The 19,715-nt window shown below is 52.3% G+C and overlaps 6 protein-coding genes across 6 annotated transcripts; 3 read left to right on the plus strand and 3 right to left on the minus strand.

Annotated features, from left to right (window-relative positions):
- Positions 1-4,039: 4,039 nt before the first annotated feature.
- Positions 4,040-5,054, minus strand: AYO21_00851 (hypothetical protein; the record flags this gene model as incomplete). Its single annotated transcript, XM_022650838.1, has 2 exons — positions 4,040-4,665; positions 4,751-5,054. 2 exons carry the CDS (start codon positions 5,052-5,054, stop codon positions 4,040-4,042), a joined length of 930 nt encoding a protein of 309 aa, XP_022516841.1.
- A 2,131-nt stretch (positions 5,055-7,185) lies between these two features.
- On the plus strand, positions 7,186-8,193 carry AYO21_00852 (hypothetical protein; the record flags this gene model as incomplete). The annotated part of the gene is made up of 1 exon (XM_022650839.1): positions 7,186-8,193. One exon carries the CDS (start codon positions 7,186-7,188, stop codon positions 8,191-8,193), a length of 1,008 nt encoding a protein of 335 aa, XP_022516842.1.
- A 673-nt stretch (positions 8,194-8,866) lies between these two features.
- On the plus strand, positions 8,867-9,530 carry AYO21_00853 (hypothetical protein; the record flags this gene model as incomplete). Its single annotated transcript, XM_022650840.1, has 2 exons — positions 8,867-9,317; positions 9,406-9,530. The coding sequence occupies 2 exons, from the start codon at positions 8,867-8,869 to the stop codon at positions 9,528-9,530; spliced, it is 576 nt and encodes a 191-aa protein (XP_022516843.1).
- A 1,676-nt stretch (positions 9,531-11,206) lies between these two features.
- On the minus strand, positions 11,207-12,187 carry AYO21_00854 (hypothetical protein; the record flags this gene model as incomplete). Its single annotated transcript, XM_022650841.1, has 1 exon — positions 11,207-12,187. The coding sequence occupies one exon, from the start codon at positions 12,185-12,187 to the stop codon at positions 11,207-11,209; it is 981 nt and encodes a 326-aa protein (XP_022516844.1).
- Positions 12,188-14,995: 2,808 nt separating this feature from the next.
- AYO21_00855 (hypothetical protein) lies at positions 14,996-16,907 on the plus strand (the record flags this gene model as incomplete). The annotated part of the gene is made up of 3 exons (XM_022650842.1): positions 14,996-15,447; positions 16,292-16,650; positions 16,708-16,907. 3 exons carry the CDS (start codon positions 14,996-14,998, stop codon positions 16,905-16,907), a joined length of 1,011 nt encoding a protein of 336 aa, XP_022516845.1.
- A 1,221-nt stretch (positions 16,908-18,128) lies between these two features.
- Positions 18,129-19,469, minus strand: AYO21_00856 (pre-mRNA-splicing factor prp46; the record flags this gene model as incomplete). Its single annotated transcript, XM_022650843.1, has 1 exon — positions 18,129-19,469. The coding sequence occupies one exon, from the start codon at positions 19,467-19,469 to the stop codon at positions 18,129-18,131; it is 1,341 nt and encodes a 446-aa protein (XP_022516846.1).
- Between the last annotated feature and the right edge of the window lie 246 nt (positions 19,470-19,715).

The following is a 19,715-nucleotide window of genomic DNA, read 5'->3' on the forward strand; positions in this document are numbered from 1 at the left end:
TCACTTCGCTCGAATCCAGTCTGATCAACTGCCCGCTATACTTTCCGTTGTTGATTCCCTTTACCGCTTGGCGCGGACATTAGGAAGATATTGTCCACGAATCTTCCTAGACAGTGACGCATCAGTCTCTTCCCACTTACCAACATTCCCATTCATCTCTTCTCTCTTCCTCATCCCTTGTCGTGCCCTGCGCAAGAGAGGCACCTTCGCGCGGTGCAGGGCGTAAGTACCCAGCCTAGCTGGGGAAACCGAGACCTCTCTATAGTTGCGAGACGCGACATCGTGGGACTCAATCTTCCGTCAGATCGACTTCGACGTCATCAGATGGAAAATGTCGCCGTCGAGCAGAGACTCTCTGGGATGAGAACGACAAACTACTTTCCCAAGTTCCTTGTCATGTCGACACATTCGACGCTCATTCTCGTTCCAAATTCCGACAACCCAAATGCCTGCACCAGCAACTTGACGTTGCTTTCTGCGCATCCACGACGCGTGAGCAGACCTTTAGGCCAAATCATGTTGGAAATCGTCAAAACTAAACCAACTTCAACTATTCGCAACCACTCGACAATTTGTAACCACAGAGACCTTTTCGGCTCTTTGATTGCATTGCGTCATGGTAAGCTGTCTGAAACCCCCCAATGCACACTTCTGCTCACATAATTAGGAACTCTCCCTCCAATAGCGACACATCAGCTGTTTCACCAGAGCTGTGCCAACTTGGCTGTAAAGGCACTTTACAAATCGATATCCATCAGCAGAGAGCTTGAGCTTGCGATGAGCTTACCTCCATAGAACATCATCGACATACCAGACTCTTATCTCAACGACGCTGAAGTCTTGCGCCGGCCAATAACGCGCAAGAACCCTGCTGGTTGCGCAAGTCGCACTTGAAAAACGAAAAGCCCCTTCGCGTCCTTTGACGTGATGAAGAGAAAAAACATAACACACTCCGTGATTTCAGATCACCCGCACAAACCTCGTCCTCTCTGCTTGTCCACTCTGCCACACCAGATTAGCCTTGCCTCGTCGTCTCAAGACACTACTTCTTGCCTTTCCAACAAGAGTTTTATTTTCCACCTCAACAAGATTCAGGCACACTTTGGCTTCAATCAATCATCATCGTCAACTGCTTACCCTACAGGGGTGTACACTAGAGAAATCAAATCACACAGCGCATTAGTGACACGATTTTTTTTTTCCTTCTTCTCTCTATTCACACAGAGACGTACGATCAGGCAGCAGACTCGATTGTCACGCCCGGTGTCTCCCTTTTATTGACGATGTCCATTCTCACAACATCATATGGTCACATCGTCCCAGCGCGCACACATACACAGTGCCGCCCATTTTCGGAGACGGAACCGGTTTCAGTCATCAAGCGGAGCAGAACTCAAACAGACAAAAAGGTGTGCGAACCTCATTATATAGAGCTTAATTGTCTTCCCCTCCCCCAACGAAAGAGCTTGCAACGTGCTTTGCCAGACAAACAAATTCCAACATTTTCCAGTGCTGAACAATCGGAAAACTTTCACATGTGCACACACACGCACACGCACACGACCAAAAGGCACGCATCTTCGCATCGATGCATCGATGCATCAGTGCATCATTGTATCATCGTTAGTGGTACCTCTTCTGCCCGACACGTTCGGACAAGGACAATACCACTCCTCTCTGAGGTGGAAGACTGGCCAGCCGGCCTGCTGTACGATGTCAACAACAACAATAACAAACAGAGCTCACACGCGCGACCTGTGACCTGGGCTTTTCTTCATTCGAGCTTCATCTGAGCTTCATCTGGGATCTAGACAAACACACAAACAACCCAGTTTCGAAGACGACGACAACAGCAACCGAGCCGTCCATCATCATAATCAACACATGGGGCCCCAACCTTCTCAATTTGCCAACCGCTAGATCTCTCAACGTGCATGCCCAAAACAACCCCTCTCGAAAGGGATAGGCGAGCTGACGAGCAAGGAACTTTGACGGCAGGAGAACAGGGGCAAGCAAGCCAAAAAAGCGAGGGTGGGAGTGTTGATCGAGGACCTTGACCGTTCTTCTGTCTCCTCTTTCTCTGTTCTCTTCCTTTTTTCCTTTTTTCCGCCCGAGAGAGGGAGAGAGATGGGGTGAAAGGGAGGAGGAGCAGACAACAATATGGAAGCCCTAAGTGAAGGAAAATCCTGTACCCTAACAAACGAGGTCTTCGTGTTACACTGAGCACAACAACTACCAAAAAAAATTTTTGTATGGATATCAACCAGACTCTATCTTCTCCTCACTCCCCGTCCGGACCAATTGCTGGCAGCAATAGTCATGTCCTACTAAGTCCTTGATTACCCACCCTGTTTGTTTTTCTCTCCCCCCTCCCCTTTCCTTTCCTCCTCAGTGCTCCTGGTTCATCTCTAGCTTAGGCATCCATCTCTTGGGAACTCGGCGTCGAGAAATTCCGCTCGGTCACGCACGGTGTTGCGGCTATGCAACAGCGCCCAACCTGTTTGTTTTCGCGCACGCCCTGTTCCGGGCCTCGAATTTGGGTCATGAGTAGGGCCGCAGGTTCTTTCTGCAGGTAGTGACGGATCCTCAGCCTTGCAACCATCCTGAACAGCCTCCTTGTAAGTCGCTGATTGGCTCAGGCACAGGCTAGTTGGCATGTATAGACACCCCCTTCGCACACCGCCTTTTCCCTGCGCCCGATTTGTATGCGAACGCCCGACCACGTCAACTTTGGCAGAAATCCGTAGAAGCCGGAGTGATGGGCACTTGGGAATGAACCACCTGACAGACAGACAAGACAGACGAACAGACGAACAAACAGAACGTGCCGTCCCATTTGCGCATCTCGCGTCAATGAAAGGCAAGACTAGGCCGGGCCGACCCATGCGTTGTTCGCCCATGCCTGATTCGCTCTTCGGCTCCTAAAACATGGGCTTCTCAATCAGGCAATTCCCGCAGTTCCCAGTGACAAAATGTTGAAGAGAGAGAAAAAAAAAAGGGGATTGGGGTCCACCTGTTCGCACCACAGTTCGCATCTGTTCCCGGGGCGGGAAAGCTAAATTAACGCGCCCAATCAATGCAATGCCTTATCTCAACCTCAGCCCTGCACTTGAAAGAGGCGCCGAGAACTGGTACTCGTGTTATATAGCAATGCATAGAGTTTGGGAGGTGGTGACCCACGTTGGTGAGGCGATGAGAAGGAAATGACGCTGGCTCGGAGTAATAGGGGGGAAAAAGGCGCCGATGTTGTGTAGCCACTCCTTCGAGACTGGTCTAGCGGATGCTAAGGATTGGTGTCGAGCCAGTGAGCAAGTATGGACTCATTGGTATCAGTAATTATTAGGCAGTTCGTCCGAGAATGAGATTTAGCCCTGCAAATCGCTTACATTGCCTTTGTGAAAAGCCGAAGACCAGCAAAAAGCCTCTGCTACTCAGATCACCCCAACCGGTACGAGTTTTGCGTCCCATTGTTTCTTCGACTCTACTTGTAGCTTTGGACAATATTGCCAGAGACTTAGCATCCTCGCCATGCGGCTCGATGATTTCATTACCACAATTTACTTCGTCAAGACTGGTCCCGGCACCTGACGCTTTATCACCCCACAGTCAACGACCGCAGTGCGAATGCTAAAGATTACGGTGCCTTGAGGTTGGGCACGTATACCAAGTATGATGAAAGAACCCAACGTAAAGATAGCATTCGAGGGATTCGGACCAGTGGTCAAAGTCGTTTGCACAGGAGAGAAACAAAAAACACCAATTGCTTTGCCATTGCTAACTAAAAGAGTGGCTGTGTCCAGAGTCCGTTCTCGTGGCAGGATCGATGCAGGCTCTCGCCTCCCACACGGGCTGTGTGCCATCATCATCATCATCATCATCATCATCTCATCATTATTGCAGAAAAAGAAAGACACCATGAGCATTTCTCGCCAAAGCCACAGGTCCGTTGTCCACCCATGAATCATTCCTGGCCTCTGCCGCAACTCGTCGAACCCGTCACGCGTCCAGCTCGTTTTCCTTGGGTCTCGAACCCGTCGTCCTAGCACGAATTCCCATTAGAATTTCCCACAAAGACGACCAGAACAGCTGCAAAGGCAGAAGACGCCACGAAACACTCGGCTCGTTTGGGTTTGGCAACCAATGAGACCACTGTGGAAAAGAGAAGAGTGCACGCTATAATAACCGCCATCCTCGTCATGGAATCATCCAGGAGATATATTCCCACAGCGGCAATGGTTGGGAGCACCGAGGCTAAAATGGTCGACAGAGTGTCGATGGCGTTGGTGATATAGCTGTCAGGATAGTTGATGATGTGTTTGTGTTTTCCTGCACCTGCCCACGCCTCGGTCACCGAGAGAGGGTCATGGAGTTTGTGGCCTATGTGTTTGTGGTAGACAGATTTCACCATCTTATCGATGAATCTTGAGAGAGCGTCTCTATCAGTGTACAATCCGGCCACCGATGTTAGGTCCTTAATGTTTTCCTCGTCCCATGTCTCGTACTCATGAGCTGTGAGAAACAGTTCTCCACAGCCGTCTGGCTCTTTACAGCCCTTTGGCTCTTTACACCCGTCCCGCTTCTCGAGCAACTCGTGAAGCGTGGCCAAGTCGGACTTGTTCACAGGAGCCAGTCGACAGAGGGAGGCAAATTGCAGAAGGGCAGTGTCTGGTAGGTAAGCACCAAGGATGTCAACACAAATTCTTCCCGAGACGGGCCACGGACGGAGACGCTAAGGGGGAGGTTTACGCACTGTACTCCTTGAGCAGCTTTCGCATCTCGAGAGTTCTGGTCCACTGAAGACCAGTACGAGGATGCTCGTGTGGGCCTTTCAGAGCCGAGATGTCGTACTCGAACTCTTTTCTCAGCGGGTCGCCGGAGTTGCGGTCGTCCCTGATGGCTACCAGCAGGTCATGCTCCAAATTCACAATCTCAGCCTGTTGGCAGAGCAGGTCCCTGGCATTCAAGATGAGAAACCTTCGGAAGATACAAAGCTCCTGATAAGAGCCCATCAGACCTGCAAGCTCATTGTAGCCGTCCATTTTCGTTGCCTCCATGTTGGACCGTACTTGAGATAGAAGAGTGATCTCCTACAACAACAGCCCTGATCGGAGGCAGACCTGGGAAGAGCGCAGCGCAGAGGTGCAGAATGAGGCTCACAACACCCCTTCACCGCATGCAGTGCTGAGTTGGCAACCCGGCTGCATGGTGTGCCCAAACCACGGAGCAGACCAGTGACAGAGGCTGATGGGTCATAGTGTCACAGACTACTTGCTGCAGCCTGCGACGAATGATTTGCGACTAGAGAAAGAGACAGGAGCAGCAGGGAGGGTTCAGGGTTAGGAGCCAGCCATCCGCGAACCCCAGACACTCTCAGATGGCGGTTTGCTGCGACCACCAATGGCAGCTTTCCGACCCAGGTAAAGGCGGCAGCACATGGCTGCGTGATAGCTGTGACGGTGTTGGGGTCGCGAGAGTGGTTTGCTCAATTGACTTCAGGGGAAGGAGACGTGGAGGGGGGGGGGTCCCGAGACAAACATCTCCAAAAAGCATAAAAAGCAGCCGGCATTGCTCACGGCGAACACTCTCTTTCCTTCGCTCGATCTTTCTTTCTCACGTTTCTTGTGACCTTTCCTTTTCCGACCCACGAAGAATCGCCCTCGGATTGGGGGACGCCAATTTAATCCGCAGGCGAGGCTAATACACTGAGAACACACCTGATTGACTGTTTCCGGCAGTTCGCTACTGAAAGAAGCCTTACCCGTAACAGCACCAACCCCGACCATGCCCGCATATTTGAACAGTCTGACATCCATCTTCGACTTTCTCTTCGATCCTCCCTGTCTGTTTGTATCTTGACGAGTCCTGGGACAAGGAAAAAAACCCCCAAAGATCTGCAGAAATCCTGCCTTTCCGAGTGGAAGTTGATGGCAAACCGCCAACCGTGACAAAGTGGATCATACGGGGGGCTGTTCAATGCGGGTGAAGTTCGGGCGAATTTCTTGGTACAGAAATCATTGCTCTGTCAACCACATCAATGGCCTACCAGCCCAGGAAGAATCTTCGAACGACTTCGGGCAGAGACCCAGCAGCATCTCGACGGCGCAGAATGAATGTCCGAAATACTCGAGTTCTTCTGACGGGTGCGATATCTGTCTGGTCGCAGAGGGAAACATGCGTTGGATGGCATGCTCGTGCACGGCTTCGGATCAGCTGACTGCCACCTGATGAGCCTGAATGTTGCCGTGCAACCCCCCCGGACCGTCGTTTCAGACTTGAGGAAGCTGTTGGTGGGCTGCCCTACTTGTGCACTGGTGGATCGTTCTTTCGCAAAGCAGGTAAGGATCAAGGAGCTAACAGGGTTCCACTAACGCCCTACGAGTTTCTCCTCACACCGTGAAGTCGTTCCACGCGACCAAACGCGTCTGCTACCACGCACGCTACGCCGAGATCAACACATTCGCGAGCCTCGGACACGACGCCGCAACAGTCTTACAAAACTCAATGCCAGAGCACCAGAGCACCGACGACACGGTTCAGCGGTCTTTGAATTACATGACGAAGCCACCCCTGACTTGTGCGGACAGCTGTGAATTTGGGTCTGCCTGACACTCGACCGCCGAGTCCGCCTGAAGCGACAAGCCCAAAGGCCTGGACTCCTCCGCCTGCAGTATCCCTGTAAGGGGCTATTCATCTGCGCAGGACATTCTTCCCCATGAACACACCATCCTGTGGCTTTCCCAGCAGTCTTCAAGGTTAGAGATGGAGGCAATGTGTCCAAGTTTACCCCCTTCAGCGCCCTTCTGCACTAATCTCGGCGCCGTCCAAGGGTCATCACAGAACTCAGATCCGTGAATAAGCACGAGCGGGCTTTGGTGGTGCTTTACGAGGTACCGAGCACCGGTAACCCGGTACATGGGTCAGAATCGCAGTCGTTGAAGCCCGCCCCCCTTTTTCTTTTGTTGTGATGTCTATTGCACGTGCACCTTTCTTTCCCCCTGTGTCCTCGCTGTGTCCTCGTGCTGTAACTGCTTGTCGAAAGCTCGTCAATATCACTCTTTGATTCGTTTCTTTGGAATCCTTTTGGAGGGGGGAAAGCTGAGATCTCTTTCATTTCTCTCCTTCCCTACGAGAACGATTGGCGTCCAACCTGTGACCATCTTCAAAAAAAAAAAAACCGTCACACTCATGGCTGTGAATATCCAATTTCACTGCAGCCAAAGCAGCCAGCCAGTGGTCACCGTGAATATCTTTCCTCCCAATCATGAAAACGATCAACGAACACCCACGCAGCTGCCCACACAGTTGATTTTCGACAGGCATCGTCCTGATGACCCTCCCCAAAGACACGGCGTCAGAGAAAATTCCCAACCTCCCTCGCTGCCACCACCAACCGAGAGTGACATTGATGCCACCACAAAAACTCCAGGGGGTGTTAGAGGTGTGTTGAAACGAGGTCTTACATCTGCAAAATGGAAGCCATGGCATAAAGGAGATCCCCGTCTGAGCTTGAAAAGGCGTTTGATGGGCGGAATTTTCTACCAATCACAAGTGAAAAGGACGGTCGATAGACGTGGTGGCGGCTGCGGCAGGGAGAATAGGTCCCACAAGGCTGCAGGGCAAAATTTCAGAGGTAGTGGTCAGGTTTCTTCTGCCTGTCCTCCAAGATCGAGCGACTGCTGCTTCCCTGCGTCGAATCGTCAACAACCCACACCGGAGGGCGATGGTGCGGATGGTGCAGGTCCCAACTGTGTTGTCCCAGCCGTACTCCCTGTGCGAGAACCATTGATTGCGGGCAACAACCCCCGGGTGCGTGAGTACAGAAGCCTCGAGCTGATTGTGCAGATGCGCAATGGCGAGGTAGATTACTTCCTCGCGACCATGGACACCGGCGCCGACCTCAACATGATGACTGCGACTGCGGCGGCTGAGCTGGGGTATGAGCCCGGCGCGGAAATGAGGGACACGATTGTAGGAGGCATCGAAGGGCATGTAGCTGTCTCGATGGGGACGGTCCAGATCCCGTTCTGGCTCCGGTGTAATAGCAAGCAACGATCGGCCGAGTTCCACATTGTGCATGACCTTGCTGGCCACCGAGCCCTCCTGAGTGTGGAGCTGACCATGAAGCTGGGTCATCTTCCTCGACCTCAATGTAAGGCATGCGAGAATGCTGTGCTCGGCAGCGCCTCGTCCTGACCGGTGTAAGGAGGATGGAAACTCCTATCCTGGTGGAGGGCGCCTGTTCTGTTCTTGTTCGATTGTCTGGGTCAGTGACGTGGCAAGGGAGGGCGGAGGAGCCAAAAAACTGTTGAAAAAAAAAGGAAGGCTTCAAACGGGGCGTTTTTGGGCTCGCTGTACAAATGAGGAGTGAATGTAGAAATAGATGGACTTCTGATTCGAAAAAGGGTTCTCACCGATACTTTTTGTATGAGACTCCCCAGACACATGACGGCCGCCTCTATTGGCTGACATCTCCCTGCTTCAAGGCCATACAGACCAATGGTGCTCAGAACCCGACCTCCCTTGAAAGGTAAGGGGCTTAATTGCCTATGCTGCGAGGCGTAGTCGTGGCTGAATAGACCTGGTAGTGTTAGGCACGTATGATGACCGCCTGCACAGCACTTTGGTGCCTTGGTGCATCAATCTGCTCCCGTGCGCACAACTGGATGGATGTGTCCGTAGAGGTCCATCTTCTGGTTGCCTTGTCCCTATGGAGTTCTTGTTTCCCTGCAGCAGCGGTCAAACCAAGGGGGGGTGCTCAGCCTCAAGAGCAGTTTCTATAGATCCCCTATAATTGCTGCTAGCCGCCACTCGACTGCGTGTGAAAGAGGAAGGGGGAAAAAGCCAAACAGATTGAATAGTCCCCACCATGGATACACCAGGAATACCAGCTGAAAACCGTGAGAGTATTCTCAAAGACGATGGCGAACAGCAGCAGCAGCAGCAGCAGCGAGAGTACCCTTTCGAGAATCGTGAGAACGTCATGATCGTCAACAGTGTCGGGAGATGGCAACCTCTGCTTGCATCGGTAGATTGTGACCTGCCTCGTCACCGAATCGATCTGGGGACCTTGAGACGAGTCTACGACCAGCAAGTGACGTTCACTCCAGATGAACACTCTCACCCCGGTTTCCCTGGCAGCTGCATCGGTACGATCACGTTGAGATGCAATTCGACTGACAGTCCCGATGGCTTCAAGGGAGAATTCTGCATAGTTAGCAGCGATGACCGGGGTGTGATCCTGACCAGGTCATTGAGACAACGTCCTGGGCAGAACGCGATCCTCCCTGTCGCAAACCAGAGTGACCTGAGCACCAAAGGTAAGCTTGCAGCTCACTCTCGTTGTGGTTCTTGCTTGCTTGCTGTTTTGGGGATCCGCTTCCACCGTTACTTACACTTGTGGAACAGAAAAACAGCGACAGAAGGAAGAGGCCAAAAAAGAGGCCAAGCGGAGAGAGAAGGAGAAGAGCAAGAAGAAAGAAGAGGACCGGCACGAAAAGGACAAAGAGATAAGAGGAGAGTCTTCGAAGTAGCCATCTGTATCCTGAGAGGGATGGCGGACATACCCTTCCTTTTTCTTTTTTTTGAGTGGGTGCTGGGACTCTTTTTTGGAGGATGAGAAGAGGCCAGAGGAGGGGGGAGGGGGGGGATAAAAAAGGCAAACCAGGTTTTTATGACTACTTATTCTTCTTCTTCTTTCTTACACCACGGGGTTGTAATGCCCTGGGAGCATCAAGAGCGTAATATGGGGAGTAAGGACTCCCGGTCAACATGGCGGTGAGGAGAAAAAGAAGACTATGGCTCTTCTCTTTTTGTTTGGGCAGTCACGTGTGTCTAGTCCTCAGTCGATTCGCCGGAATAACAAGAGCAAATCAAGTCGTGAAACGGAAAGAGCAAATTTCCTTCACAATGATTCAATATGTCAGGTCATTCAAAGAAGGGAAGGGGGTGGGGGTAACACAATGAATGCGCTCCTGTGACAAGAGAAAGAAGGCTTTGCGCCTTCCCAGGGGTTTTCAGCCTCGCTGCCTCGTCACATTTTCTCGGGTCCACAATTGAAATTAAGCAAAAGAGGCAGTTCCCGCGGCTTCCCGCTCCCGCGTCCAACTTTCCAACTGCCAGAAACTAATAATCGATGGGTTGAACAATGGTCTGGTTCTCACTTTGATATCGAAAGTGAGTGCGCGCACAGGGGGGAGGGGAGTCCCTTTTTAGGGAGGGGGGCTGACTGACTGAATGATTGACCGACCTATCGTCCCAGGGGCCTGAAGAAGTCGCTCATCCTCATCCTCATCCTCATCTTGTCCCGGATGCCTGCCCACACAACTACCGAAATAGGGGTCCCGGATCAACATGCCCAAGTGTGCTCTCTCCAGGGGACCTCCAGGCCCTACGCATGCTGGGCCCTTGCACCTGGATGTGACCCCAGAACTTACACACTGGAGGCTATTTTCCGTGCCGTGATTGATACCTTCCTCCCTACCGGAAACCACGACACGAACCCAATAGTAAGCTTGTATAGGCTTCCCCCCTCCCCCCAAAACCCCACCTTGGAGTGTCCAAAACGCTGGCCATCTTTTTCTTTCGCAACACCCAGAACTCTAGATGGTCAGAGAAACTCCATAAGATGTGCATCCGTGACTACAGGGTCTCTTTGGGCCAGCTCTTCTTTTTGGGTGCTCCGTTTGCCCCCAAAAGAGAGAAGATTGGATTTGTATCGTTAGAAGGTTGAATAGGTCTGGTGTAGGACAAGAGACACGCTCTACCGACCATCTGGACCTTGTACATCCCCCCACCAAAGAGATAAAAAATTGGATGGGGGGACGAAAGAAAGGCCTAGAATAGATCTGTCGAAGGCGGTCATAGATATACCGCTTAAAACTTGGAAGAAGGACGTGGCGATGGCAGTGGCAGCAGAGATTGAAAGCGATGATGAAAGTGAAGTCTCTACCAATACAGAAGCATATGAAGTTCTATCCATCTGCAACTGTCCTCGTCAGAAGAGCAAGGAAAACCTCTCTAGCACTCCCTTTGCTGGGACTGATGGAGAATTTGACAAGAGCAGAGGAGAGCAGAGCAACAAGCAAGAATGATTGTCCAAAACTTTCCTGTCTCCAAACTAAAATCCACCTCTTTACCACCACCACCTCTTCCTCTTCTTGTTTTTGGTGTCGACACAACCCCTCAAAATACCCTCTCTTCAACACTCTCAGTCTGTGTTGTTCTCGATAAAAACAATCAGCACAGCGGTGAAGGTAGCCGTGGCGACAAACGAATCGATCCTGCGTGGCACCCCGACGCAAGCCAGCGCGAGGCTGAACAGGAAGCTCAACCCGACGATGAGGCCCAGGCGCTTGGACTCGCTGTCCACAAAGAACAAGACGACGGCCGAGAGCGTCACAAAGATGGGCGCGAGGATCGTGGTGACGCCGGTGACGATTCTCGCAATGAGTGATCGTGGGTATTGGCCCAGCTTGCTCGGCACGGCCGGTGCCCAGTCCTCATCGACGGGTTTAGGGGGAGAGAGTTTGTGGCCAAAGTACTTGTGCCAGACATCTGTGACGCACCACTCCAGCCACGACGAGAGCGGGTCTCTGTCCTCCTGCCGATCCGTCAGGGATGTGAGGTCGTACTGCTTTTTCTCGCTCCAGATGCGCTGCTCGCGGCCGCGGAGGAACCTGTTAGCCCCTTGCGCGCTCATTTGGGCCTCTCGGAGGCGCTTGAGGCTGGGTTCGTGGACGGGAGGGAGGTGGCCGAGCTGGCGGATTTGGAGGAGCAATTCATCTTTTGAGCCGCAAGACAACAGCTCCCGGAAAAAAAAGTCAGCAGGACCCGAGCAAAAAACATACAGGGAAAAGTAGTTTGATTTGAAACAGGGGATCAACAAAAACCACATGCTGTAGTTTGGGAGGAGATGGCAAATCTCTCGCATCAACTCCCTCTGCAATGTTGAACCCTCGGTCTCGCCATTGGATCTCAGCATGGCATCGAAGCTGTACGAAAATTGCCTTCGTTCCGGGTCGAGGGAGTTCTGGTCATGTTTGATCAAGGAGACGAGACGACCCTCCTTCTGATTTAGTTCAGATTGAAGGAATAACAGCGCGCGGTAGTTTAGTATGGTGAATTTCCGGAAAATGACAGCTTCTGGGTTGGTGGCCATGTCCGAGCACATAGCGTCGTACCCATTCATGTTGAACTCTTATCGTTGAGCAAACGGTATACACGGGGGAGACATGGCCGCAGAGGAGCCCGTCGAATATGAGGGCCGCCATCACATCAGGGGCACAGCCGGGTTACAGTTGGCAGAATCAGCCTCATTGTTCTCCTGTGCTGTTCCCTGAATGTTGCTGCCCGACATGATGCAGACATTGCCCAAGATGGATTGCAGGCCAAGGACGAGGGTAGAGTGAGGGAGGAAGAGGCAGCTGACAAGGACAAAGAAGCCGGTGTCCGAGCGGGCCAAGCAAAAGTTCATGTAAGACTTGTGGGTGGACTTGTTACAGTCGAGAGGATCGCAGCACGAACCAAGTGTTCGCATGAAGACGCCCCGACTGCATGCAATTAGTGGCCTAGAGGGTGCATTGGCTGCATGTCTGCAAGTCAAATTCAAAGACCATTGTGCCATCGCTTGGTTAGTGGTACACCATCCAGAGCGAGTGTGTTGTTTGATAGGGCGGGATGGACGCGAGGATCTTGATTGAACAATGGCTCTGCAGACGCCACGCTCAGAGGTCCAGGGATGTTCCCTACTGAGTGGTAGAAGCACTGGCAGCATATAAGAGTCGGCTCGTCCCATTGCGTCTCCCTCCCGTAACCTTGCTCAAAACTTTTTTCTCCCCTACCCTCCACCTCGAACTCACACTGAACCACTGTCGGATACTGCCTTTTCAATATCTTTCACCTCTGTGCCGTTACATAGTCCATATGGACCAATTGAGCCGGGGCTTTTCCTCTCCAGCAGCAATTCCTGCAGGCCGCGGCGCTTAACCGCACCGCTAGTTTTCGGTGATTGGACACATTCTTCGCCTAACAGCTCGGATTGGGGCTTGACAGCTCGGGCTCAGCGAGGAAGCTGAGAAAAGGCACACGCGGTTCCGCTTCGAGTTGACTTCAATTTCGGTGAGACAAGTAGGATTGCCTGGGGTTTTTAAGTATGGAGCAGATGTGCATTGCTGGTTCCCCTATGTCTTCTGTTTTCTGTCTCTTGGGGATTATAACCTTTTTTTGGAGTTTTCAAGTCGCAGAAAGAGACGCACACTGTTGAGTCAGATGCGATTCACGTGACGCACATTGGGGACATGGCAAACCCCGTCAATATCATATGCATCTCGGAAATGCAAATAACACCACAACGAAGACTTCAAGTGAACTGCCTATTGTCGCATCGACCCGGACAGCATACGAAGGCCCGTCCCTTGTGTTCGTGCGTCTGGTCAAACGACCGAGAAACTAGTCATCGAGTCAATCTCACGCTGCGATATGGTGTGCATCCGAGGGCCACCATAAGTTCACCAAGATCTGTTTGATGAAATTCCTTTCGACCTCTCACCTGTTGTGCTGGATGCGCGGTCATCTTTCTGCTTATCATTGCGGCAATGGATGTTGACTCTCGCTGACTTTTTGTTTCGAGGTAGGAAGAACAGTTATGGCCTATCAACAACACCTAACGTTGGCCCCAACGGGCTAATCTCACGCTAAACAGCACACGGTCGGCAGCGCGAGTGGGACCCAGTAACTCTGGGGTCCGATGGAGCCCTGGATCATGGGTCCCAGGCCCTAGGCACTAAGCCCAGCCCTGGCAATCGTGTTGGGGCTTGTCATGAAATGTCCTCGCGAGTCGCGACGTCCTCAGAGAACCAGCAGCGACATGTTACGAATACTTTGCAAAGCACCCGGACAGACTCCTGTGCTCCTTTTTCCACCATGAGACTTTCGCCGCGGCAGGGCTTCTTGTCTCCGTTGGAACCAAAGCCTTTGCTATGGGCTCACACATGCCTTTCCCCTGAATCCGCACCTGGACCATGGGGTTTGGAGTACAATGCGTTTGTTGTGTGGTGAGGGTTTACTGATGGCTCTCTACGCCCGCCTGCATGACACGGTCAGACCAGCGGTGCTGTTTCTCTCCCGCGCAGCTCTTAGGCACTGGGGAAGCCAACCCGTCGCCCTCGCTCCGCCGGGCCTCCCCCATTCCGGTGCAGCGACGACTACTTCCCTGTTGACCTGCTCAACAAGGCTCCTACTTGTGTCTCTTCCCTCGGCCGTCCCATTCATTGGGTGTGTGGTGGGCCATCCAGCCAGCCAGCCAGCCAATTCTGGCAGTCTGCTAACCGTCTTTTCGGATTTTCTGCTGCGCACATTTGCCCTCGCTCTTTTTGGTGGCCACCTTGTCGTATGCCACAATTGCGAACTTGTATTCTCGCTTCTTCATCGTACCGCTTCTATGTTCGAGTTTCTCTCCCCTCTTTGCACACTCTTCTTCAACGTGATTTGCACTGCAAAGAAGGCCAGATTGGATTGGCCACGCCTCTTGAATCTACCTCCCTCGTTTCCAAATCACCTCGCTCGACCTTGATACCCGTACCCTCGCCCCCTCGGAAAAAGAAGGAAACGGAATCATCAGCCCCCCTTTACAGAGCCGCTCTCATTGTCCACGGGCACACGCGAAGACTCCTTCAATCGACACAAAGAATTTCCACACACACAAAAAAAGGGGGAACAAGTTGCGTCCACCAAAGTCCTCTCTCCAATGTCCTACAGCGGGTTCTATCAAGATACAGGAGAAGACCAGAAAGGGGTACCAGCCTACATACAAAATGAAAATACCAGAGAGCGTTGTGATGCTATCGGATTGCAACCTGACGACCTTAGAGTATTGTCGCGAATAACTGAGCAATTATGTCGTTCTTCGGGTTGTAAACAACCAATCAGTGTGGATGAAGCATTGGAATGTATCTCAAATAGGATCAGGGGAGAGACTCGCGGCAATCCACAACAACGAATGGCTGCATATCAGGAGGTTGTGAGCGACTTATCCTGCCGGTGCAATTACAACAGCCACACCGATGCTGAATCTTCGTGTACAGCCTCTTCAGTCGTGTCTGCGGAGAATCTATACCGTGTGACCTCCGAGGCGCAGACGCGTGTCAAGCAGGAATTCGAGCCTGCAACCATCCCTGCGTCTGCCGCGAGTGCTAGCGCTACCAGCTTCGCTTTGCACTCTCATCAACTCTTGGGCTGGAAGACCAGTGAGGATCAACCCCGGGTACCACTTTTCTGCATCAACGCGCAAGGATGGGACTGTCCCTTGACTACGCTGCTGGACACAGGAGCCAATGTCACAGTGGCCCGATTTTCGGTTGCGCAGCGTGGAAATATGCGCATTTTCCCGCTGGATCACCCAGTGCCGCTGCTCAAGTTCGACGGGGAAGAGAAATCCAGTCACCAATATGCGTGGGTTCTTCTGCGTATGCAGTGTAGACCACATAGACCTCGATGGGCCAGGGTTTATCTCCTGGAAGACAAATATCTCCCCTTTGCTGATGCTCATTTGGGCTACCGAAATGCTGTAGAGCTCGGGCTGCAAGTCTGTTTGAGGGAGGATTGACAGAGCGATGCCAGAGATAACCGGTCAAGGAGGATATCCACTGACAGAGTGCCATCTTTGCATCTTGGACATAGCCTCAGCCTCATTCTTTCGTGGATTCGCAGGGGTCGGCTCCAGTTGATTTCTGGTTCAGTGCACACCATCAGAAAGCGAGAACGCTCCAATAAAAGGATTGACTCAAGACTTTGCCCTCACCGACAATATCTGCCTAGATTCTCACTGTCCATAGCTGGCCGCAGAACGGGCCCCCCTTCTTTTGAAAGTGAAGGACGAAAAGACCTTGTGATGGTCAATGGACAAGGATGGTTGACCGCTTCGAACAGCTCATTGATGCCTAAGGTCAACAGCCAGGGCACGTGCATACGTGAGAGCTACGTGCCCGAATCCTGTCTCGAGTCGCATCGCGCCCTGCTGCCGAGCAATCCGTAGTTGAGCAGGGCTTTTCACTGAGTGGCTGCATTGTTGGAGGAAAAGCTGATGTTGTGCTGTCCACCTCGGAAATGGAGGCAGGCGGTGACGGAAGGGAGGGGCCTGGGGTATATAAAGACTGACGGACCTGTGTTTGTGTTGTCAAATCTCTCTTCTTCATATTTCAGCCATCCTTTCCAAGAGTTCCATATTGATTGGTGCAGAGTCTTGCACAGACCGTTCTCAGATCATGAATCCCTTTTTTTGCAATGACGCTGGTAGTCTTCAAGACGAGCCCATTCTGGAAGTCTACGCGCGCCCTCAGGGGAACAGAGGGCTTCGGCCATTGCCAGTGGTGCGTGACGAGAATGCCGACTGCTGCACCATCACGTCTGCTCTTTACAACACCTACCGATTGGATTTGACTTCGTACCCGCCGGAGGATGACTATTCATGCCATCACGCATCCCACAGCGCAAGAGTCGGGCTGTACCTCAACCGAGGTATGATCACATACCCGGTCGCCTTCTGTGTACTTGAGGGCAGCGAGATGGTCGCAGTCATGACTGGAAAAGAAAGCTGCTGGTCAAAGCAGGTGACAGGCAACCGCATAGCCGCCATTGTGTCGTTGAGGTCCCAAGGTAAGCAGCCGATTGGACATGTCCTCATGGAAATGACCCATAATAATGTTTCCCTAGAAGAATTAGAAGAGTTGGAGCGCAAGCAGGCAGCAGACTTTGAGATAATGTTGAGAGAATGTGAAGAAGAGAGCCAGCGTGAAGCAGCAGAGTTTCGGGCCATGGACGAGAGAGACGCGGCGCTCCAACGGCAACGTCAACAAGCTCAGGTTCAGCAAGCTCAGGCTCAACAAGCTCAGGCTCACCGGCGTGCGCAGTAGACAGCCCGTTGTGACGGGTGCGATAACTACTGAAGGAGGATCAAGCGATGTTGCGGTGTGCTTTGGTGCTTGGACCAGACCGGCGACTTGGCCATTCCATGCATATCTGATTTTTTTCTTTCTTCGAGCCAGAAATAGGCTGAAGTCTCCTGGCAAAACTGCGTGTTGTATCGTGAGGGATACCACCTCTAGCAGGTATTCGTCTCTGTCGAATACCTCTCCTAGGAGTCTCGTCTACTTTGAATCGGAATGTCCTTTTTTTCTGTTTTTTTGCTCTTCTCCTCCTTGTACACTGCCCATGCGAGCCCTTGGGACCCGACTCGTCTGCACATCCCATGTATGTATGTACGTACAGACAGGTATTTGTGTAGGTAGGTAGGCCTTGAAAGGGGGCGGTCAGCCTCGTCAACAGTCAACGCTGATTGATTCGATTCAGCTTGGAACGGAAACGGTCGAAAGGTCGGATTGGATTTCGGGAGCCCGAGATGGTGTGGAGATTTGGGAGGGTGTGTCGAGCCAAGTCGATTCGATTCGGCGAAAAACAAAACCCCACACAACGTGGGCCTTCGTTGTCGTACTTGATACACTTGAGAGCGATCTTGATAGGTATGGCGAGCTGTAGAGTATTAGATGCCTGATTAGATGATTGACGACGAAGGCGACAGAGAGGATAATGGAAAGTTAAAATGGAAGGTGCAGAGGAGACTCGAGGTGCAAGTGTGTGTGGTGAGAGAGAGAGAGATACACACAGAGGCAGAAGGAGAAAGAAAGGCAGGCAGGCAGTCAATCAGTCAGTCAATGTCGCCGCAGTTTGACGAGTGCCATATATTTTGTCCCTTATGCCCTCATACTTAACTACTCCTTATGTTGTTAATCATACTCTTTTTCTTTCGGGCCGTGATATTATATGCACGCTAATCATCATATCACAAAAGTTTCTCGACACAGTATGATTGACGGTGAAAAAAATTCTCGAGGGTATCAACCATATACTTTTCTTCACACAGACAGAACAGATTCATTTCTCCAGATAACCAGGAACCCTTTTTTTTTCGATCCGACTCGAGAGTCGTCCGTGTGGTGCTTGTGATCAGAGCACTCCTTAACCCTTCCCAGGATCAATACCTCCATTACGCCGTCGCTCAATGCAAAATGCCATTCAATGCGTTCAAACACTCTCTGTCACGGCCACCATGTTGCAAAAGCACAGCTCCGGGGTCTTCAATACTTCACCCGACCCAAGGTCGGTTTCCAATCCAGCGGATGCGTCTCTGGCGTGGCTTCGGGATCCGGTCTCCAAATCTTGATCGTCTTATCCGCCTCGCCCATAATCAGCCGCAGCCCGGTCTGGTCGAACGTGCTACTCATAATGCCCGCCTCTGCGTCCAAGGACCCCGGCTGCGCTAGGGACTCGGTGCTTTGAAACCTATGTCCGGTCTTCCAATCCCAGAAGCAGATACTCCCATTATCGCCACCGCTGAAGAGCACATTATCCTCATTCACGGCGAGAGTGTTGATGATGGCGTTGTGCCCGTCAAAGTTCTGCATGAATGCGCCCTCGGGGCACTTCCACTGTTTGATCGATCCCGCCGACGCCGACGCGAATGTGAACTCTTTCGGGTGGATGGCTAGCGCCCTGACGCCTTTCTTATGATGTGTGAGTACGCCCATGGTCTTGCCCGCGGCGAGGTCCCATAGTCGCACCGTGGAATCCAGACTTGATGAGATGACTTGAGGGTCTGCTTCTTGGCACTTGACGTCCGTAACGGTGCCCTTGTGACCGGAGAGGACGTGGATGTTGGAGCGCGTGCGCATGTCCCAAACACGAGCGACACCGTCTCTTCCTCCCGTAACCAGCACGTCGAGCGTCGGATGTAGTGACAGTGTGTAGACACCCGACAAATGGCCATGGTAGTGTCGGATAACTTTGTTGGTCTCCAAGTCCCAGCATTTTACCATCTTGTCTTCACCGCAGGAGAAAAGGTAGGGATGGCGCGGCGATACAGCCAGCCCTCGGACCGTGGAGATATGACCCGTCAACGTCAGGCGGAGTTGACCTGTGGCCAAATCCCAGATTTTTATGGTCCTGTCTCCCGCGCCGGACGCGAACCACTGGTTATCAGGTTCGACCGCCAGCGCGCGCACCCAGCCCAGATGACCCGATATCACCCTCATCAACTTCCACGGCGCATGCCAATCGGGTCGAGGCTGCTGCATATTCGGTCTGCGGATCAGACTGCTCCCGATCCCGTTGCTTTGCGACGACGACGACGACGACCCGGACGCCTGTGATCCCGCTTTCGCCTCGCTCTTCACCAACGCCATCTGATTGTTCCCCGTTGTTGCCGCCATCTTTGGTCTTTTGGGTCCCCGCGCTGCCGCGGCCTTTGCCTGCTTCTCGGCCAGGGCCCGGGGGAGTTCGCGCACGCTTTCATATTCGACCTTTCTCTTGTAGGAGAGGGAGAGGGAGACGGGGAGGGACGTGGCGTCGGTCGCTTCGCCGTACGAGCTGCCAAACAGCGTCCGTGTCCGTTCTGATAAGGCCTGTGCTGCGGCGGCCATGTTTGCTGGACCTAGGCTTCGATGGCGGAGAGTGGAAAAGACAATGATCTTGTTCGACCTCAAAAAGATGGGAGGAGACTGCAAACTCGCCAAGCCTGACGATCGGAGCCTTTCACGTGCTGCTGTCGACGAGGCTGTGGCGACACGAGGCTGAAACGCTCAAGGCTCAAGGCTGAGAGGTACAACCTTTAAAATCTACTGAAAACTGCGCGGGATAGTAGTTCTGTGGTATTTCAAATGCAACCA

Source organism: Fonsecaea monophora (genome assembly GCF_001642475.1).
Source record: "Fonsecaea monophora strain CBS 269.37 chromosome Unknown Scaff3, whole genome shotgun sequence".
Lineage (NCBI taxonomy): Eukaryota > Fungi > Ascomycota > Eurotiomycetes > Chaetothyriales > Herpotrichiellaceae > Fonsecaea > Fonsecaea monophora.